At 37.4% G+C, this 23,329-nt stretch overlaps 1 protein-coding gene across 5 annotated transcripts in view; it reads left to right on the plus strand.

The window, feature by feature from the left end:
* Positions 1-23,329, plus strand: part of LOC306881527 (thymocyte selection-associated high mobility group box protein TOX-like) — a 63,633-nt gene that overhangs the window by 17,060 nt on the left and 23,244 nt on the right. For 2 of the 5 annotated variants that reach the window (XM_079435678.1, XM_079435679.1), the window contains exons 2-3: positions 14,417-14,482; positions 16,734-16,841. In XM_079435678.1, the coding sequence (XP_079291804.1) occupies positions 14,417-14,482; positions 16,734-16,841 (174 nt within the window). Of the gene's footprint in view, positions 1-13,079; positions 13,172-14,416; positions 14,483-16,733; positions 16,842-23,329 lie in introns of those variants that run through there. The other 3 variants (XM_079435682.1, XM_079435681.1, XM_079435680.1) reach the window with 2 other exon arrangements.

Here is a 23,329-nt window from a genome sequence, read left to right on the forward strand (position 1 = left end):
ACAAAAAAATGTCTTGAGGTACTGCATTTGTTGATTTATTTATTAATCTTTTATTAATCTTAGTTAAATGTTAATTGAAACTAACGTTTACTAATACATGTACTAATTAAAATCCAAAGTTCTATTTGTTGATATTCTCATTTGCTTCATAACCAAAATATTTCCAGATATAGGGCCCTATGAAATCCGTTTTATTTTTCCCCAAATTCCGTTTTATTTTTTTCTACATTCAATTTTTTCCATTTTAATTTTTCTGGACTCTTTTTTTTTAATGGTCAAATTAAATGCTATTAATCTAAAAACATGTCTAATTCATTAAAATCATGAAAATTATACAATTTTACATTTAATTTATTAAAAGTGTAACAAAAATTACACGTTTAGGGCCGTATTAAATGTTTTATTTTTTTCTCACCTTATGTTTTATTGTTACCAAATTCTGTGTTTTAGCATGTCTATTATTTGAATGCATACAAACAATTTTTATTTATTCTTACAGTAGCCTTATGAAATGTGTTTTCCCCCTCAGAAATTCTATGTTGTGTATTTAAATTTTACTGGATATCAGATGAAGGCATAAAACAATTTTAATTAATTTATATTTGAATTAATGAAAATTAAACATTTACATTTTTGGCAAATGAAGGGGATTTACTATTAAAATTAAAATATTTTGTGATTATTTCTTTTAAAAAAATGAACAGTAGTAGTAAGTAGTAGTATTATGTACATTCTACCAAATAATAGTAATATGGCCTATTTCTGGCACACGGTCTTTAATAGGCTGTTAAACTGAACTTTTATTTTGACGGGTTGCCGTGAATACTTCTAAAGTTCTGTGTGTGTATGATATGATGCTAGTTTTACTCAAAGTAAATGGTAAAATGCTCGTAAAGTGCCTTTCAGATCAGTTCTGGAGATATTGTTGATGTATTTATGTCCTCATTAAGACGGCAGACGCTAAAATCACCGCGAGCGCCACATTAGTAAACAAAACCGCACGTGCAGCACATTCACACAGAGACGCGCAGAACATGCAGGATTCATATTTAAATCCACTTTTGCAGCTTAATATTTACAGATACTAGTCCATATCGCGATTTGATTTAAGTGTAATGACCTACTTTTGATTAATTCATCCAAACTTTTGACAAATTCCGTGACATTCCGCGTTAAACTGTAAATTCCGTTTTTATGACTGGATTCCGTGCGCGTTCTCTGCATCGCGGAGATCATAGATCCCTACAGATAGCGCTCCTGCTGTGTTCTTTAACAACCAGAGCAGTCATCTTTCTATTCACTTCACTTTTGCTATTTAACCAGAGCGAAGGAGACGAGTGCGGTCACGTGTGGTGCTTGTCCACGCACCTTTGGAGAGAAGTGAAAGTGACCGCTCGGCTAGTATCGGTGTATCGATACTTCGGGAAATTAATATTGGTACCGTTCAGATATTTCAGTATCGATATTTATCGAAATATCAATATTTTTGACAACACTACTACAGTGTACCCATCTTCTGACGGCTACTTCCAGCAGGATAATGCACCATGTCACAAAGCTCAAATCATCTCAGACTGGTTTCTTGAACATGACAATGAGTTCACTTTACTCAAATGGCCTCCACAGTCACCAGATCTCAATCCAATAGAGCAACTTTGGGATGTGGTGGAACGCATCATGGATGTGCAGCCGACAAATCTGCAGCAACTGCGTGATGCTATCATGTCAATATGGACCAAAATCTCTGAGGAATGTTTCCAACACCTTGTTGAATCTATGCCACGAAGAATTAAGGCAGTTCTGAAGGCAAAATGGGGTCCAACCCGGTACTAGCAAGGTGTACCTAATAAAGTTGCCGGTGAGTGTATATATATATATATATATATATATATATATATATATATATATATATATATATATATATATATTATATATATATATATATATATATATATATATATATATATATATATATACAATATATATATATATTGTGACGAGTCGGCTGCCTCCCCCCTTATTATCATCACCACCCCGTCCCGTATTCGCCGCCCTTCACCAGGCTCCCGACGGGAGTGGGTGTGTGAGAGAGGAGGGGCGCTGAAACAGCCAACAACATCTGATGTGAATAGAGCCTCATCACCGCCGTCGTTTAAATGCCGAGCGCGCCTCTCCTCGGGAGACCGGTCTCTTCCCCCGTGCATGCACGCTGGTGTCCTCGTCGAGTAGGAGGACTGCCGCACCCGTTAGACGGCCGACGGGCCAGGATGCCGGGCCGTCGAGTCCCCCAGAAGCTCCGGGGGCCCAGGAGTAGGATGTCGCCGCTGGAGGAAGCCGCCGCCACTCGCTCCCGGACCCGAGAGGGGAGCGCGTGCGGTCACCGGACTCCGCCCCTTCCCTGGACCCTTCCCTTCTGAACACTGCCCTCCTTCACAAGCCCCGCAGCACGACGAGGACACCAGATCCCCTGTTTATTTTGGACACTTTTCCCCCTTTGGGCAATTTATTTGAATATTTTTGTTTAATAAAAACCTCTCAGAGGCCTGACTCCACGCCCACTGTGTCTGTCGTTTGCTCCTCCCACCACAATATATATATATATATATATATATATATATATATATATATATATATATTCTCTATATAACGATGAGGAAGTTGCACTACAACACTGTGAATGTGTTGTTTAATGCTCTGTTCTGGTGACAGTGGTCTCATGTGGTTGTTTGTAAGGGGTCACCATGTCATGCGGAAGGTTTCATGTCTTCAACTAGCTGTTCTGTGGTTGAAATGCATTGTGGGACATTGGTGTAGACATATGTCGGACTGCATCCCAGACACCAAAAGTGGCACACACACACACACACACACACACACACCACTCCTGTTGAGATAAAAATAACGTGACCTACCTTTCAGCTGCAAACATCCTCAAGTGAGCAGATACACTTAAACACTCTCCCACACGAGTTAAACACCGTTGACCCCGCACAGCTGCACCAAAATCTGCACCATTTATCAAAATACAGAAAAGAAACAGACACCGAAGACAAACAAGGAGAATAAATGTTGTCTTTGGGCTTTCGGAGCTGGAAAACACTTGTTCAAACAGCCTTATCAAACCAAATTTTCCCCTCAACCAATCGTAAAATAAAGCAATTAAGCGGTCATGTCACCATCTATTGGTCTCCAGTGAAATATGCCTTCATTTACCTCCATCGGGATTCCTGAGGCAGTAAATTATGATACACTGTAATTTTGTCTCACTCTGAAAGGATATTTAACAAGCCACTGGCTGCTCACTCTGAAACTTAATCATTTTTATCCCCCGTCTTTTTTTAGGTCAGCTCTGTTTTAGATGAGATTCAGTCAGTGCTGAAGCATATCTAAGGACTCGGTTAGGGGAAACAGACATTAAAGTTGGCTAATGGTTTAATTTAAGCTAATTGCGCTGACACCAGTGACCAAAAACCACGAGCCGCAGGAACCGATAAAGCGCTTCATGCCAACAATACGGCCAGGAGAAAAGGAGAAAAGCAATATGTCATCATTCATGAATCATTAAACCAATAAAGTCAAAATGTTTCCCTGAAGCTCGGCTGTCTCTTTACAGACCGGACTGCGACGGGAGAGCTGCGTCATCGCATTATTCCCCCTAACACAAATTGCCATTCTTCGCATATCTAAGTCGGCCAATTGTGAAGATAATTGTAACATAGGAGGCTGGTTTAGTTCTCAGCGTGGGGCTTTCACCAATCAACTGATAGAAATTAATACGTGCATTACGTCGCGATGTATTCGGAAATATATCAGCACGACGGCTTGGAGGCAAAGCGCAGGGGAAAAGCCCAACACGGTTTCTCGGCTCGACATGAAATCGTACCAATTCAATAAGAGCCAGGCAGTGATTTATACTTCATCCTCATCTCTGGGCCTAATATCAGAGTGCCTCTATAGGTAGTCATGAAAGTCACTCTAGCTCACTGTAATAAATTACAGTGGTGGAACACGAATGAAGACGCTTTCAGTTCAGCTTCAGGCTCTCAGAAAATTGCCATTTTGAGGAGGGGGGGTGAAAAAAGAAATCACTTTGTGCCGTAATGCAGTACAGACAAAGGTTATTCATCAGAGGAATGATTTGAAGTCAAAGATGACTGCCACTCTTGATATTGAATGCTAGGGAGCAAAGAGAGAAACACTCCCCCCTTCTCTCTCTCTCTCTCTCTCTCTCTCTCCCTTTGCCTCTATTTCTCTCCATGACGACCCTGACCCACTTTTGTGGCTGCTTATTATTCAGGCTACGGTTTATCCATGGAAAGAATGTGTGTAATTTGGTTTGACAACAAACCCCTGCGTGTTCCTCTCCGAGAAGTGGCTGCTATCGACAGCAGCTCGTATCGAGTCATTTTTTATATCTTTATTTTAATATAAAAGAAATCATAATGTACTCATATCTGGGGAATAAGCTGTAATTTTCTACACGGGAAGCGTTTGAGTGCACGCCTCGTGCAGAACTACTGCTTTTAGTAACAGCGTTTGACCTTTAGATTTCATCTGAAATGAAACCACGAGGAAACCTCTCCTTTTCTCCCAAACGTCCTCCTCTCCACTGCGTGCCATTATGCTCACACTTTTCTTGCCCTCTCTGTGTTTTATAAACGTTGACATGTTTAGAAAGTGAAGTTTCACCGGTGACTAATTACACTGGGGAAACCAAAGGTGCACATTTGGATGTTGATACTATTCGTCGCTCGAGCATCTGCTGATCAGAAATGAAACAGAGAGCATTTCTGGCACGTCTCCAAGACAGCATTAGAATCTTGAGAGAATATATTTTATTACCTGACATACTGCTGCTTTTAAGGGTCCACACATGTTGACATAGGGAGGTCGGCAGAAGGTCTGAAAGGCCAGATGTACCTTCGCGTTGATACGGAGCGGCTGATAACAAGATGACTGGATTAATTATTTCCCTCAATCTGCCAACAGTCTCTTAGGCAGTCATGTATATACAGATGGAGCAAAATGTATTTATATAATATATCATCTCATGAATGTTTTGAAAATAGTTTTATGTTTGAGAGCAGTTTTATGTTTGTTTTAGCACAGAAAAATATATATATATACTATGACCATGACTGGACTCAAAACAAAAGGATCTTTTTTTTTCTTATACATTAGCATTTTTCTCTGCGCTGCCTATTTTTAAACAAAAAAAGACTTCAATTGGTTTCTTTTGTGTTACTCAAACAAATTGTAATCTTTTTTCTTTTCACATTTACCTGTGAAATGTGAAAAGAAATATTAATGTATTGCAGTTTTCCAGAAAAAAAGAATCTCAGTTTTACCATTAATTAATTTTTTATTTAAATTGAAAATGAAATTTGATTGATTTTAATTAATGATTTATTGTTTTAATAAAACACTCCATCTGAACCTTTTAGATGTTCAAAATAAAGCTGGAGATAAAACACAGCCGTGAAGTATTTCACGTTTAAGAAGTACATTAGCATTGAAAAATGCATTATATCCATTTCTGTCCGTTCAAGAGGTTTTATAATAGATATTTTAGGGGGCCCGTATATTCCAGCGGCTCTGAGTCCAACATAAAATGGGACGAAAATGAGCATGGTGCTGAGTAGTGAGTGCATTTAAACCACAGGGTGTGGAAAGAATACACACTGGCAGTTTGATTTTCCCATACTCTGACCTTCCATAAGAAACTGATGAGGAATGAAATTGGTTCCAGTCTCGCGAAAAAAAGCTCTGATTCACATCTGGACATCTGAGAGAGAGCGAGACACACACAAACACACACACACACACTCAAAATGTCCTAGTCAGTGCAGCAAAAATGGTTCCTTACTTTCAGACAATGCGAAAAACTGTCGTACTAACAATCAAGGCCTATTCCGCATTCCTGCCAAACAACTGAATTTAATGACTGAAAGCTGTACCGCGCTAAAACATTTGTGAAAAAAAAAACATTCACCAACCATTCACATCTGCGTCACATGAAATGATGTGTACAGCACAGCAATAAAGTCTGAGCACAGGTGCAACGCCAAAAAATAGGATTCGTTCTATTTGATTACAGTATGTATCACTGAGCAGGAGAGATGTCACTTCTAGACATATCATCCAGTGCCAGAGAAGCAAATACATAAAGCCAATTTGACAAAGGGGTCAATATACAGCATCCAATAAAAAAGAAATCTACAAGATCTGCCAAGAGCTATAAACATCAAAATAATGGCCCCACTGTTCAACAAATATATTCAATTGGCTCCTCTTTTCTTATTTGTTTCTTGGATCATTTTATATTCTTGCCATTTACAAAGTCGTAGAAGTCAAATGTGATGCATGGCGGTGAAAAGTATGCCGCGTCTATGGTGAAACGTTAGCCGCGTCCGTACAACAGGCAATCACCAGAGATGATGTGGGGCTCATTGATTGCATGCAAGTTGCATGATTATGTTCGGCGGCCATTTTGATTGGGTGCTTCTAGAGCAGAGAGAATAGTATTGAAACAAGAGAGCGTCATCAGCCTCCGGTTCCACAGGAAATGCACGACAATCTGTGTAGCTTCACCAAAAAGGCCTCGAAACGTCCTTTGTTTGTAATCGGTTCTGTCACCAATATGTCTGCGGCATCATGTGTCTTTCCTCGGCTCCCTTCCCCCCTTCTTATGATATCTGTTTATATTGGATCTGTACCATATGAATAATGTAGAGCAACCAATCTTATTACCATGCTCAGATATAGAATACAGATTATTGTATAACATTTGCATAAAATTATGGCTCTTGTTGAGGGAGAGGGAGCGTTTCTTTCACCATTTGATTTATTGTGTTCATTTATGGTGAGAAAGATTAGCTTTGAGTTACATAAAATTGGCTCGAATGTGAAATTTATGATACTTAAGTTGGAATTCAACACTTTAAAATCAGATTTTAATAGCTGGAAACTTTAGACACATTTCATTCAGAATGACTTTTCAGGAAGACCTTTATCATCATTAGCGCTTTCAAAATGAAGTCGTTTCATAATTCCACACATGCATATACTTTGCACCTTCGTTTGCATAATACGCTCATTTACAAATCCTCACTGAAGATATATTTTGCTCATATAACAAATGCAACATTTCAAAGCATTTGTTATTGAAACAAACGGAATGCAATACTTTGCTGTGATCTGAAAGGCCTTCATTTGTGTCTGTTTTTCTAATTGTAGCTGTGCATAAATCAATAGCGCATCATGTTGATATTACAGCCCATAATTCAAGTTTTGGAGAAACAGTGGCACACTGTCAAATATGGATGTTTGAGGAGTTTTTTTGTGAATGCAGTACAATATAATTAGCTGGAGTGGCCAAGTGCTTCACTCAAGGGCACAGACTGGTCTTAACATAAAACATAAGGGTTTAACATCATCCCAGCTTTACAGCTTGTTTTCATCCCAGAACCTTTCAGAAGTCCGTCCTGGCCCAGCTAAGTGGCAAACACTTAAGATTAGAGGAACAGAAGTTCCTCATATATTTTAATAGAGAGTTGTTCAGAGCATGGTTGGGGTTGGCAGGGTGCCCTGGTACCTTCCTCTTCAATAGCTGGTACTCTTATATAATAGTGTATGCCAGGAAAAGGAGGGGGGAGCTAGGGAGTGGGGGTTATATAGGTTTAGCCAGAATGTTTCCATGTTATCTGTGTACACAGTGAGATGATGAGGCCAGGCAGGGGGGCTCTGCAGAAATCCTGCTGACCTCTGGAGAGCTCAGAGAGCAATGCACTGATACGAGCTGCTCTCAGACTGCAGGTGCTGAAAGCTATTACTCTCTTGATTACGGATGGGAATCTCAGGATTTAACGATTCTGGTTCCGATTTCGCTTAATGATTCCGGTTTCTTAATACCGTTGAGGAAGCCCCAGATAATTGATCCTAATTGCATTGTCATTTAATTTATATAAAACTTAAAGTGTATTCATACCTACACTTTGTCATATGAACAAACGGTGCATAAATGATTTAAGTCTCATAGGTACATAAACGGTAGTAACAGTTCTTGGTTTAGTTTTTGATGAGTCATTTTGAGTTTGTGATTCATTTCAGCCATTTTGACATTTATTAAATAGAATTCATTTGGGCCACTTTGACATTCATCATTGTATTATTTTGCTTTATTATTGTTCAATTCAGCTCAGCTTAAGCATAATTTAGCATCATTTTTTGTAGATTCAGTCTCAATCAGCTCCCTAGTTCAGTAATCATAGTACCCACTAGGAACTTAGCCATTTTAAGGGCTGCCAAGTCCTTTATGAAGTCTTGGTTATATTGAGATACTGATTCAAGAGCTATGGAGCTGATTGAGATACACCAACTGAGTATTTTATTACTGTGACCTGTCCACTAACAGAAGAACCACTAAAGTTCTGCCACTTAGTTCTGGTATGTTTTAAGATTTAAACCAGTTCTGAATGAGATTCCCAACCTTGCATTAATCTTGAAACAGCCTAATTAACACTATCTCATGGCAACTGACCCTTTGCAAGGACCTGCCCTCCTTTGTTACTGTTGCTATGACTGACAACGCGCCGACAGATAAGACTTCCTCTTCCTCTTTACTAGTTATAGCGTGAAATAAACATAAATGAACATCAGAATGTATCTTGTTTCAATTGAAGAAAGATGTCAATATGACACCATTTTTCAAGTTCAAATCAACCACTGTTAATCTACTATACGGTCTTGTTTGTTTGTCAGACAAAAATAGCAGATTCAATGTTATGATTGGTCAGATCGCCTGTCAGTCAAACTCCCAGCAAAGGGTCACTTCTTAACTATGTTATATTTTGGCAAATCGGTGGTTAATTTGTATGAATTCATACAATCTCATTTATATGTTTCTGTACAATCTGCTTAAAAGACACTTGGGATAGTTCACAGAATTGTCTATCGTTTGTGAGAAGTTTTCAATGCGCAGTGACACATGCTCGCATACAGACAGACGCATCGACAGTGCGCTAATAGCCTACCTAATTGAGCTCTCTTCCGCTTTTTTGTGCATGGATGAACAAATACAGACCAAATTACATCAACATGTGCGCCTTAGCGAATATCCTAGTAAACACATTCGATTAGGCCTATGTCTTAACGTAAACAGTTGAGAAAGAAAATGCATGTGTATCAGTATATTTGGATCCGTGCTTTCGTTCTTAAAGTGAAAGCAGACTAACAGAAAACTTCTGTCAAAAAAAATAAATCTCTCACTGATTTTGACTGAACAACTTTTATAAGGATTAATATATATTTAATTTATACATTGAAGACTATGCAGCGTTATTTTACGTTTGATTATTATATTTCTGTACCTGAAAATGTATTTTAGATCTACCTGAAAAGCACTGTTTATTTAATTTGTGTCTTTGTTATATTGTATTTATTTTCTGCTATTGCTTGTAATTCTCTACTCTGAATTCTCTAATCTATAGAAACGTTTTTAGCACTGAGCCCCTAGTAGGCTAGCAGCCAAAAAAGTCTCAAATAAACTTTTAACAGCTTTTTTTTATTTATTTTAATTTTTTTTATTAATTTTTCTACATTAATGTATTTTCCCCACAACTGGAGTACCTCTTTTGTGTTGTAATGTAAATGAGGATTTATATTATTTTACACATTGCATATTTTAGCACAGAAGCCTTAAAGACTGTCTTGACTGTTGTCATATATTAAGATTAATGGTCTGTCTTTTTTTCAATTATTTATTTTTCTTTATTATTTAAAAAAAAAAACTGTAGGCCTATTTTTTTGTTGTGAATGTCCTAATTGATGAAGAGGATGTGAAAATTTAAGATACATGTTCATGTTATATGTTTTGGTTGCATCTGTGAGTTAATAAAAATGTAGTTGGTTGTTTAAAATAGGTGTATAATATAATAGTATCGATATATCAATCGATATTCTCCTTGTAGAATTTTTTGAAGTATCGGCAAATATCGTATCGCTGGGTATGAGAATCGATATCGTACCGTATCGTGATGAACCATCCGATTCACACCCCTAATAATTGTATGTATCTGTATGATTCACATCATATTAATTAGTGTGAAATCGACACCTCGTAAAATGCCTACGTTTTCCCTTGCGATCAGGTTGGGCTAATTCACACACGTTAACTGATTGAGAAAATTTTGAAGCTAGTGTCGGATCAGAATCAGACGTAGCTCTCTTAAACACCTCGTTCTGATCGAGCGTTGACGCCGAGACCCTCCAGTGACACTAATTAGAATAAATTAACAGAAAACCCCTTGTAAGATAAATACAGGCATTAGCAAATGAACACATCCCTGGCCACAGTTCAGTCCCCACACACACACTTTGGCCTGTAGGCCTCGTCATTCTAAACCAGGGGAGTCATTTAAGGATGAACAGTTTAATTACAGAGCTAATAAGTGTTGCCACAGACTTTCTAATATTATTCTGGGAGAACACTAGCATGTCATTACCCTCCTCCCCCTGAGGAACACTTCCTATTAATCATAATGAGGAATTTGTTAGCATGTGGTCATGTCAGTTGGGATCAATTTCTTTTACCTAAGCTTCATATGAAGCTGCCAGACGCTCGGGGCGGAGTGTGGAAGGGATCGATTTACAGTCCTGCGGCCATTAGGCCCTGTTTTGTTTTTGTTGTTTTTGTTATTTGATAGCTCATTTGCATCAGCGCGGCAGCTGCCAAACGTGCATTGTAGTCGTTTGTTGATCTGCTTGCATAGATATTTTCTTGCTTTTCACACTAAAACTGTTGTTTATTGTAGGATGTAGCTGATGCCTGCAGCCTTGTAGTTAGATGATGGACTCTTGTGACGTTTTTTGCTAATAATGCAATAATTTGTGTAAGTAGCATATGCAGTCGAGCTGTCAGATTTTAGAATAGCAATCTACACTGGCTGTGGCTTTATTGGTCATGTAATGGCACCTCAGGCTCTGAAAGAAAAGCTATAGTGACACAAAATGGCTTGCCACAAGATTGAGAAATGCTAGTTCAGACGAATCAAGGAAAACCTCAGTCACAATCGGCCCGTACAGTTTGCAAAATGGAGTTTGCACATTTGCCGGGGTTTGCTCCGAAAGTGCGTTCGACGTGTAGGTGAGGGAGGGTGTTGGCCAACTGTTGCTGGATGGATTTGGTGTCAGTTTGATGGGTTTAGCTCTGAGGTTTCACTTTTTCTGCAAAGGCCGCCTCACACTTTCCACTGGCACATTCATATGCAAATAGTGTCTGATAGAGGGTAAGAGCTAAGCAGATAGAACAGAGCCCGGACACTGAGAGAGACATGTGAAAGGTCACCGCAGTGAGAAACTAGAGAGAATGTTGTTTCTGTTCTAAAACCTAGTGAGCTCCCTACTTAGGCAGCATTTCAAGACGCCATTGGAATGCTAAATTGACATGAAGATTCATCTAAAAATAAAATTTATTTTAATTTAAAAAAAATTTTTTGGCCCAAATCTAAGGAAGCACTTCTTGGAAAATGCAATTCCATAATGCACTGCCAAAAAAACAAATAAAATCATTAATAATTTATGCAATACCAAAAGTACCTATGCCTGTATTTTTACTGTATTTTATGCTTATTAGGGTAATGAGAATACTAAAATCTCAAAAACTGCTTATAAAATCTAACACAAACTGCCCCATAAATGTTATTTTTTATGCTCAAAAAGCATATTTCAGGTTGGTCCTGCCAATATTTGTACGCAGTCCAAAGCACAAGTCTCAGGACAGTGATTCTTTCTATGGGATTTCAACTGGCATTTGGCTCTTTAATTTAGAAGGTTGGACTTACTCGGTCTAAAACCAATAACTGCAGCATAGCTGAAAAATGATATGCTTTTTCAACATTTTGAAACATTTTCTCCTTGTTATGAATAGAGGCTTATGACTAGGTTGTAGTGGTGTTTCAGAAAACAGCATATTTCATAGTTTAAGAATAGCCACATCTTAGATCACATTAATCACAATCAATAAGCTAGCATGAAATTAACTGTCATTCGTGTGCAAAAACCAATCAGATCGGCCCATCAACTCGCACACTTAAAAGGTCGCAATGTGATAGGCTTTCATTAGGATTATTGCCAGTTCATTTCCATAGAATTATCTCGAGCAGGCATAATGAAATGAGATGTGCTGCTCGGATGAACAGAAATACAAACATTCAGCCAGTGACAGGCGTCAGCCACAAGTTTCCTCTCTCACGCGGTCTCTTCTCCTTCGTGACACCCTCTCTCATTCTTTGTAACACTCAAATAAGTGTCATGGATGTGTGTTAATGACAACCCTGTCAAGGACCGATGGCTGAGAAAGCCATTCCCTCTTAGCCAAATTACTGCATATCTGATTTCTGCTTTTGATATTAATCAGTCATTTTTCATGGGTTTTTAAGGAAGTGGAGCAGATGTAAATTGTCAGGCAGGCGTGTCAGCAGAATCTGTGTGTGTTGCTGAGTGGACTGTAGCAGGCAGCCAGTGATGGCTGCTGTAATTTCCCAGGTGTGCTGCACAGCTGGGTCACAGGCTCATTCTCCTTCATCACACAGTTAACCTGCACTGACTCAGCTGAAGCTGTTTTGAGCATCTTCAGCAGGTGAATGCACAAGCTGCAGGTTTACTGTAAAAGACACACTGGTTCTGATTCGATTGATTTCTGTTTGTCATGTAGGTCGAGTAGATGGATTAACAGTTCTTGTTTTATACACGTTTTTTATTAAAACTCAAGAAGAAAAGTCAACACGAAATACCATGTGCAACCCATTTTACTTCTGTAATCTGACATATTTCAGAGTGAAACAGGATATTCAATGAGAAAAAAGGCTTGATTTTATTAATCTGGAATTAATTTACATGAAGGTTACATGCCAGAATATAGTCAGATTGCTGGAAGGAAAAAGGCAAGTTGTTTCAGAAGTGGAGCACTTTGTTAAATTTATATTTAATATGTAATATATGTAAATATATTTAATTATATATTACGAACAATGTTGTATATTGTTATATTGATATTTTTAAAGTTTTTCTAAATAAAGTACTAAACAAAAGTGATATTTAAAAAACAATAATAAGAACATTTTCTTCTGTTTTGAAATCATGTACAAGAAGACCAGGAAGATTAATGAATCAAGTAAATATTGTCCCTTTTTATTCCATGTTGACTGTAAAGGTGAAGCATGTAGGTATTTTCTGTGCCAGCAGCAGCATCAGAATTACAAAAATAATGAGTCTGTGTGCTGCTGCTAGTTGTATAGAAAATGACTAACTTCATTTTACCCTGATTGTGGTTAGCCAATGATAAAATATTTTGTTCTCTTAAAAAAGGTACACTCTAAAAGTACATTTTAGTTCATTAAAAGTATATATCTGACCCTGGACCACAAAACCAGGTATAAGGGATTTATACATCATCTGAAAGCTGAATAAATAAGCTTTCCCTTAATGTATGGTTTGTTAGGATGGGACAATATATACAACTATTTGAAAATCTGGAATCTGAGAGTGCAAATAAAATCTAAATATGGAGAAAAAAATTGCCTTTAAAGTTGTCCAAATGAAGTTCTTAGCAATGCATAATCAAAAATTAAGTTATGATATATTTACGGAAGGAAATTTACAAAATATCTTCATGGAACTTGATCTTTACTTAATAACCTAATGATTTTTTGCATAAAAGATAAATCGATAATTTTAGCCCGTACAATGTATTGTTGGATTTTTCATTCAAATATACCCGTGCTACTTATGGCTGGTTTTTATGGTCCAGGGTGATATAATAGTATTTAAAGTACTAAAATATAGCATTTAGGGGTAAATAAGGTACAGAGATTTAGCTTTTGTAGGTTAATGTACCGCCCCAGTGACAGTTTTGTACCTTTTTTCTAAAAAGTCTAAGAAAATTGTATGTAATTGTCAGCCAATACTGCGAGCACAGTGTGTTCATTTCATACTAATAGAATGGTCCGTTGATGGTAAAATAAGTTAAATTAACAGGTTTTTGTGAGTTTCTTTCTGGGGTGAGACACCTGGGCCTGTCCTACAGTTTCAGGACTATCCTTGTATCCTCGTCAAACTGACACAACTCCCTCTGTTTTATTCCACTGCGCACATGAAAGCATTCATTCATCCCCCTCAACCAGCAACTTTAATTACCACTGTACTAATTACATCAAATCACTGACATCTCCATCTGATACGGCAGGGACTTCAAAGACTAATTGTCTTTGAGCCCTGCGTTTTGGGAAGAAAGCACTGCACAGAAATACCATCCGCATGTTCTGCGCCTCTGTCTCATTCTGTGGCTCGTATTGTGTGTCAAGTGAACATTTCTGACTGTTTATTCATTGTTTTTTCTCCTCTCTCTGTCTGTTTGCAGTACGACAGTGAAAACATGTTCATGAGTATGCCAGAGCCCAGCCAGGACTTTGTGCCAGGGAACCAGGTGGGTTAATTACTGCTCACTCTTTTTGTTTTAAGTCGTAATTAAACAAATTTAAGCCAGCGCATCACAAATTAGAGCCGCTATCAGTCGCCACCATAATCAGGGTCTATTATAACATGTAAACAAAGCATTTAAAGCTTTGTCTCAGCTTAATGAAATGAAGCTTTAATGCATATTGTCGCAGGCTTTCATTTCCTCCATTTACACTTCCATTAAAAACTACACACAGTACGGACTGCAAACAAGGCCACGGGTCTATAAAAGGCAGACTGCAGCACTTCTGAGCAATGCTCCTCTAGTTACGGCCGTTACTCACCGAGGGAAGTTTATTTCAGGATACTTGTGCTTGTTCTAACAACCAAGATAAAAGGCTGTTTCATCAGTGATACTTCAGCGCATCTTGCTATTAAAAGCACAGCTTGATCAAATTTTTAAACTAAAGCATGCAGTTAAGGTCAAGGGTGAACATGCCTGCTTGAGGAGAACAGGTTGCCTTAGGGGACCTTTTACACATTTGGCTAATGAATTAAGGCTACAGGTTAATTAGCGGCCCTCAGGACACCTGCCACATTCTACTGTATGGAAATGAATGTGACAGGCACCGTAGACAGACTGATCATGTGTGCATGTGCAAAATTGTAACTAGGATTTTCTCCCGCAGTATTTCTCCCTGCTAGTTTTATCAGCCTGCAGCAGGCTATATGTGATGTTGCTGCTCTGTTAAAACATTTCCTTCCTGCTTTTGTCATGAGCTGTTTGGGTTTGGCCTGTTTTTATAGACGCATTGATCTGAACTATGTGCTTGCATTCCATGAAATTTAAGCGAGCTACATTTTGACATTTCAAACTTCGAACGCTTTACACAATGGGATGCTGAAATATTACTCAAGGTTAAAAACAACTTTTCTGCAAAGTGCCTTGACGCAGTAAACACAATGAAAGCACCGAATTCAATCTGTTTGTGGATCACAGAGTTTGGCCTTTAATGTAAGACATGTACAGTGTAATGTGCAATAACTCCCGCTCTAAAACAACCCCCTCCCTCCCTGTCTCACTTGTTTTTCTTATTACAAGTTAAAAAAGTGTTATGAATAATTATTCCATTTGCAAAAGTAAATTTAATAATGAAACACATTTTAAGAAAAAACTGTCCATATGGTTTGGCAGCCTGTTCAAAACATCTCCTGTCTTTTGGTTTGACATAAGTAACGTTTAACAGGTCTCCGTTCTGCTGAAACGTGTGAAGGTGCAATTCACACCTTTCTCACGCATGTCGAAAATTTTATATTTAAACTTAATCATGAACACATTCGCTTGTGGTTTCACAAAGTTGTAGCTCTTTGTGCACTGACAGAACAATCTTTAAGTTTGTTAGATAAAAGACCTCAAACATGAGTCATATTAGACAATCAATTGACTAATGAGGTCAGTTAGTCAAATTACATTCAATATAATATAATAAAAGCAACAATGTTATTATTATTATTATAAATATAATTTAACATTACAACATTAGCCAATCAGAGCATTTACTGATTTAAAAAATCAGTCTAACCTTATTTGTAAACAGCTGACTGTATCTCAAAGCTGTTACTTGCCATTCACTGACTAGTCACAGTTATAAATGCACATGCCTAATTATGATGTCATGATTCGCTCTGGCTTATGTGCTTGAAATACATATAAATGCAATACATATACATAATCTCATGTGAGTCCTAAAAGCTCTTCATAAGTATTCACAGTTCATTGTGATATAGAGAATTAGTGAGAACTACAGTCTAACCTGTAGGCTATAGAGAGTTAGCCCATTAGTGTTATGGCTCTCAATAGCAAGAGGAAAAATAAATAAATGATATTTGACTCATGTATTATTCAGCACACTATAGCAAATGCATTCAGGAGAATGTAAAGGAAAGTGCACTAAATTACAGGTCACTTGTTTGTTTCATAGAGTTTATACCTCTTTAAACAGGAAAAGCTGCATACGGTCCTGCCACCCATTACATAGCCTGAAATTGATTTACAATGTGCATTGTCTGCATTGTCACTGTGTTTAAGGTGCTCACGCTGCATGTTTGCTGCAGCTTTAATGTCGGTGGAGATGAAAGATGCATTGAGAATCTAAAGTAGCACAGAGCCAAAAAAAAGGATTGAAGAGTGATGAAAGTTGAATGGAGTCTTGCATGTGCTATCGTTTCTTGTTACCCTGCTGTGTCAGTTGACCCCTTGGCCTTGCATCCCACTGTAGTTCCGCGTGCCTGCCAGTCCCAGCCAGACGCAGCACAGCAACAAACAGGCCGGCGGCCACTGGAAAAGAGACACCCCTACACACACGGAAGGTCCCCGTCTGACATGGGTAAATAACCCCACACCAACGCCGAGCAGACGTCCATCAGTGCAAAATAACAGCAACCTACATTATTTGTGTGCCACGTGCTGTGTGTGTGTCATCCATATGGACCCTTTTTACATTTACACTATTTTTACATTAACACCATTTGTCTAAATTGTTTAAAAATAAAAAATAAAAAGGTTTAAATGCTACAAGGGAATATAAGCATCACAACATTATAATGTACAGAATAAAAAAAAAAGATAATAATTTTAAGGGTTTGTTAAAGACTGGGCCTACATTTAACAGTGTAATCAATTTTTTTTAATTGTGTTTATATAGATTAACTTTAAATGAGTATTAGATGACGGCAAAATGTAAACACAGAGCCTTAGTAAAAAAAGTTATATATTTCAAATAAAGTATAGTTCAAAACTATTAAAATATTTAAGCTCGAGACTGATATAAAAAATGATAATTAAACTTTATTTAGAGTACTACTTCTTCTTTCTTAATATTATGTTTAAAATGTGTTTTAATGTCACTATTGATGAGGATTGTATGATCTTTGAATAAAATCAGTCTTAAGAAAAAGTGTAAAGTGTATCTAAAGTATGCTTACAATAGTTCCACTTTAGCAGAATCACATATACTTCAGTATATCTTTAGTTGGACTTCATCACTACTTACTTAAAGTGCATTAAGCACAAAATTAGTTGTTCCCATTAGCGGACTTTAAGTATACCAGTTTAGTATACTAAAAGGTCAATTGCAGGGTATTTGTATTAAGTACATAGTATTTAAACGTATTTGTAGTATATTTAGCGTGAAATAAATATATTTCAAATACATTTTAGTAAATGTATTTTTCAATAGGGAGGACATAAACAGCACAAATAAATATCAGTTATCGACCTATGATGGATGAATTTAAAAACCCTATAGGACAACATAGCAAATGTTACTGCAAATGACCCTTTTGCTTTAAATGCAAAATAAATATTTTAAAATCTAAGTTACTTGACTTTCTAAAAGATTTAATGAAGATGAAATGAATATTAAAAGATTAATAGAGAGATAGATTACAACAATTTACATTAATTTACACTAATTACATTAATTTGAAACATATTAGCATATCAACACAACATGAATATGAAACAAACTAGATAGCCAGCTAACTAAAAGAAGAGAAGTCCCTTGTACATGAATATATCCATCTATTTTACAATGAAAATGTTATCAGTAATCTTGGTCACTAATTCTAATTTAGAGAATGTTGTGTAGCGAACTCCTTTGCAGCAGTACTGACTACTTAGCTAGATTTTTGTATTAATTCCAAGGTAATATATCAAAAGGGCGCTTATATAAACATACATTAAATTATGCACATTAAGAGAGAGGAAAAAATAGCTAACCAGCTAGTGAAAAGTGAAAAATACATCAAAGTCTGTGAAAAGGGTCCATTTTACTGTCTACAGTCTTTAGACGATATCTGTCCCTGCATCCTGCACTCCATTGTTGTGTAGATCACACTTTTATTTGCCACTGAGCTCCACATTGATTTCACATGTATGAATAGGATTGCTGTAATCTTAGAGCTGCTTTGAGTCTAGCACTACTTTTATGTTTCCCTTTGAATCTTAAAACTCTCTTTGTAGATATTACTTCCTCTTGCTTATGAGCTGCAGTCTCTATTTTCTGCTGTTTTCGTGCTTCCTCGCATCTCTCTCTCTCTCTTTCTTTCTTGACTTCTCTCTTTCCCTCTGTTGGGAACAGGTAATTACTTTTATTGGCAACAACAGTTGAATTCACCTTGACCTCAGTGTGTGGTACATAGCCACAAAGCTTTCTCCTGCTTTTAAACACACATTAACCGAATTAGAGAGAAGCGTACCCCTGTGCCTATTTTAAACTTCACACTCAGGAAGCTAAAACTGAAGCTGGAAATCGTCCGCAGCCTCAGCGCTAAAGGCAATACATGTACTGCTATAGTGTCTTTTAATCTGCGCTATAATACAAACCTAAGGCAACCTGGAGAGCGGCCAAGGCCAAGTGTTAGTATCATGGCTATTATATGAATGATTAGAGAAGGACTTTTGATTTGATCTGGTAGTTTTTAGGTTGATTTTAAAAATCTAAAAGCTGCCGTGGTCTGTGCACCGATATGGACGACACTGTTTCTTTCATAAGCCGGTCCTCAGAGTGATTGGTGAGATCAATGATGTTGAGTGTACCGTTACAGATGTAATTTATGTACAGAGATACTGAAACTAGAGGTGGCTCTTCAGATGGTTGCAGATGAAAGAGCAAAGCATCATGGATGGTATTTTTTAAATTGGGATTTTGGAGGTGGGGGAACCATAAGATTTTGTAATGAACTTGAATGAGCTATTTTTCTCTTACTAAATGGAGCCAAAATGTGTGTAGTTAGGCCAAAACTAGATTGGATTAAACATACAAAATAGAATGGATAGACAAATAAACTGTTGAACTCTTTTTCTTGTTTTATTTCAAATGCAGTGAAACACCATTCAAGCCCAATTTTACTCCTGAGTACTTGATAGATCTGAAAATGAAAATGTAAATATTAGGCTATAAGGGACTAGTTGTCATTAATAATCCATCTTTTGTATTGACACATACATTAAAGTCTAATTTACAAAAATAAATAAATACAAATCAGTTTGATATTGCCCCCCCAAAAAATATAGTTCATCGTGCCATAGAGGGGATGACACATGGTGTAAGTTGTCACAATGGAATGTGCCATTAAATAACCAAATACAGTGTAGGCTGATCATCAAAGCAGAAACAGTAAAAAAGTTATGACACATTTGAAACAGTAGAAGGTAACATTCAAAAATGTAAAACAAAAAATTTGTGAAGAATTTTTATCAATGTATTTATTTATGTATGTATTATGCATTTATGCATGAAAGGGATAGTGTACATTAATCAACATTCATGAATGTAAATGTACCCAAGTTAGCCCGAAGGCTTATTTTCATTGGTAGTCCCTTTGCCAGATGTAATTAGACATAAACTAAAAGGAAATCATTAATAATAATAATTATTATTTTAAAATCATTTAAATTATTTTAATTATGTGACAACTTACCCCAACATATAATTTATGGAAAATACCCTTGGCCTAAGAACACAGTAAAATATTTCTATTAAAATCTTCAGTATATAGTTCAATCTTGTCAGAATGCTTGACAGTGGTTTTATTTGTGTTTACATTTTTACTCTCAGTTTGGAGGACAGAATTTACAGAAATTATTTGAATGTAAGGGAAATTTAACTGAGCTGGTGATGAGAGGGACTTTTTTTATAAAGGAAACATGTTTTAAAATGACATTTAAAAACTCTTGGTTGAAATCTGCATGACTTTTCGCCTTCAAAACATTCCCACTGACTGACAACACTTTTGAAAGCCTTGTAGCTGCATGAAGTGACAAAATGTGATACTGTTATCCATCTGAACATCTCTGGATAAGACATAACAATAATAACAGCCTACAAAAAAAAAAGACTGACTCAATGAGATGTTAAAATACACAGAGCATTCATTTGCCAGCACTGTCTGTCTGCACACAAGTTCTCTCTTATCTTACATCTCCTCTCATTCCCCCTTCTTCCAACCCAAACCATGTGTTTCTTGGCCATTAAATAAAAGCCACATTTATTAACCCAAAATGGCGGAGTGCTGAGCGCATGTCAGCCCACAAGCGCTCTGTATCAACGTTTATTTATTTTAATGCAGCAGCAAGATGAAGTAGTGTGTGCCAGCGATGCTAGATAAAGCCGACTACAGGCATACACTCACCGAACACTAAAAATATACACACTTCTCATATTTCTGGACTACGCTCAAAGACACTACTTGTGAAAGTACCCGCTTTGACTCACAGAGCGAGCAATGTTCGCCGAACAACTGCTGGTTTTTATTCAAACCTGATAAGACTGATGTTTAACATCACATTCGCTCGTTTGAAACTGTCTGATCTGTGTCATAGAAGATGCAAAGCAGCATACAGGAAGAGTATCTGATATTATTACTATACTAACTGCACAGATACAATGTGTTATTTTTTTATTTCTTGCACAGAAACATATTTGCCCACCGTGATGGTTTGACATGTATATAGTCTCTGATGAGTGGGGTTGTCAGATTTCTGTGTGGGTTTATATAGAGGTGCTCGTATCTATCCCCCACCCCCCTCCCCCCAGATGTTGAAGAGCTCTTGTGGGACCAGGAGAAAGCTGTGCATTTTAAACATGCATAAACTAACCTTGTGCTCTCTCCTGGGACTGAAGAGGCCTGTTCTTACATATGTTTTTTACTTTATTTCAGATACAGAAAAAAAAATTCTCTTGAGCCAAACCCATGTTCATATACACCATGTTTATCGAATATTTCAGCAGATCTTAAATACTATTTCTAGCATTGTTTTTTTCATAATATGCATTATTCAGATATTCATGAATTGCATATTCATGCATGCATGAGCCTTAAGCTGCTCAAAGGCATAGATGCAGCGTGCCGGACAGGGAGTGGTCGCTCGTGGACCGCTCCAGTATGCTTTGATCCCGTTTGGTTTATAAGATGCGCCGGGTGTGATGCGGCGGCTCGGGTCAGACGAGGCTTCACACGCCCTTGTGTCCCCTCTATTAGACAAAGTAAAAACCTCCTTCAGAATGCTTGACCTTGATGCTAGCACAAGACAGACAAGCCCTTCTGCATTTATCCAGAAGCTCTCAACAGTAATCAGCAGCTCAGCGGGTCCGAGGTTGTTTTGGGGTCCCGGACAAAGAATGTTGCATTCAAATGATCACCACCCCTGGGTCCCAGAGGTATTCATTACAGGCTGAATTGCTTTCGTTGCCTCCCTTACACAATCCCAGCCTAGATTGCAAATGAAAAGCTGGCTGAAAAAAAAAAAATAGGGCACCTTATTAAGTTTAACTACTGTAGCATTTAACCTGACATCTTCATTATTCAAAATTATGTTACGAAAAAGCTGCTTCATCTGCGGGCGCAGGTTACCATTGTTTACGCTTCCTTTTGCTGTTCTTTGGCAATTTAATTGGTGGAAGGGCATGACAACATGTTGGAGTGCTCCTTGTGCCGCATGGAGCTCTGGGTAATGATCCACAGCCAATCCTGGAGTGATCATTTAAATAGAGTAGGTTTATTTCTGAGCCAATTTCTGCAAAGGCAAATACCTTAAAGTGTTGTCTAGAAAAAAAAAACCTTTTGAAGAGTTGCACTGCTAATGCCTAAGAAAAAAAACGACTCAGCAGTTGTAATTGTAATATAATTGTAAAAATTGCATGTGAATCAATTTATTTTTCTATAAGTATTTTCATTTATCATGTTTAAAAATGTATTTTATTACTACAGTTATTAAAAGATGATTATTAAATATTGAAGAGGGTTCATACAAATTCACAGCTAGAGATCAAAACACATTTGATTTAAAACTTTAGAGTTGCTGAGATACAGCTTCCCCATGTGACAACAAGCCTGTTTCACTCATCCGTCTAAATTGTATTTCTATCAGAAAGCATCTCCTAAATTTGTTTTAATGCATTTTGTGGCGTAATGATGGGACATATCTCTTATCTCAAAATGCAGGTTTTCTCATCCACCTCATATCTCAGCATGTGTGCACTTCTTTCATAATGACGAGCTGATTTACGCCTGTCAAGATGGAAGGCTTATAAACAATCTTCATCTCCATTGTGAGGCTGCAGTAATTTAATGCGTAATTTCTGCTGGTGAAGCATTTCTGCCGCTCGCTCACTACACTATGTTCAAAACACAAGCGCTCTCCTCATATCTTTCCACACTCTCTCTCTCTCATTTTTTCCTTATTGTCAGTGTAAACCACGTCAGATACATGACTATTCCCCAAGTTTATTCCTCTCTCCCCCTCCGCTGTGACGCTTTGATTGACTGCTGACTGTGAAGTCGCCCATAGACAATGATTCCATACAGCCATCATGACCATCATCAGTAATTGATAGTAGATTTAAATGACTCTCCTGCTCATTTGCCATTCATCTCCCACCAGTCCCATTACCCTTGTGCTATTTGACAGGCAATCACCTCCCTGAGAGATTTGTTGTCCACTCGAAATGATGTCACATGAAATGGGCAAGGACTTGCACGTTGTGGATCTCAAAACTTGTCGTTTTTTTCTCTTCCCCTCCTTTGCATGCAATGCGAATGAGGGTTGTTGGGAAACTATGTGTCATCCAAAGTCCTGATTTACACAGAAATTGTAGTTTTTCTTCGATGTTTCGTTTATTGTCAAATGAAAAGCTAGGCTTTTAGAGGAAAACCGCACACCTAAATGATGTTAAAACTAAACATAACGATCTGAATATAACTGGATTATGAATAGTAAACACTGAACTGAATGTACAGATATTGTGTGGGTAATTTCCCACAGCCCTGTCTCAGTATATAAAAAGTTTATTTACTTCATTTCATATTATGT

This window comes from Barbus barbus, assembly GCF_936440315.1.
Source record: "Barbus barbus genome assembly, chromosome: 15".
In the NCBI taxonomy this organism is placed as follows: domain Eukaryota; kingdom Metazoa; phylum Chordata; class Actinopteri; order Cypriniformes; family Cyprinidae; genus Barbus; species Barbus barbus.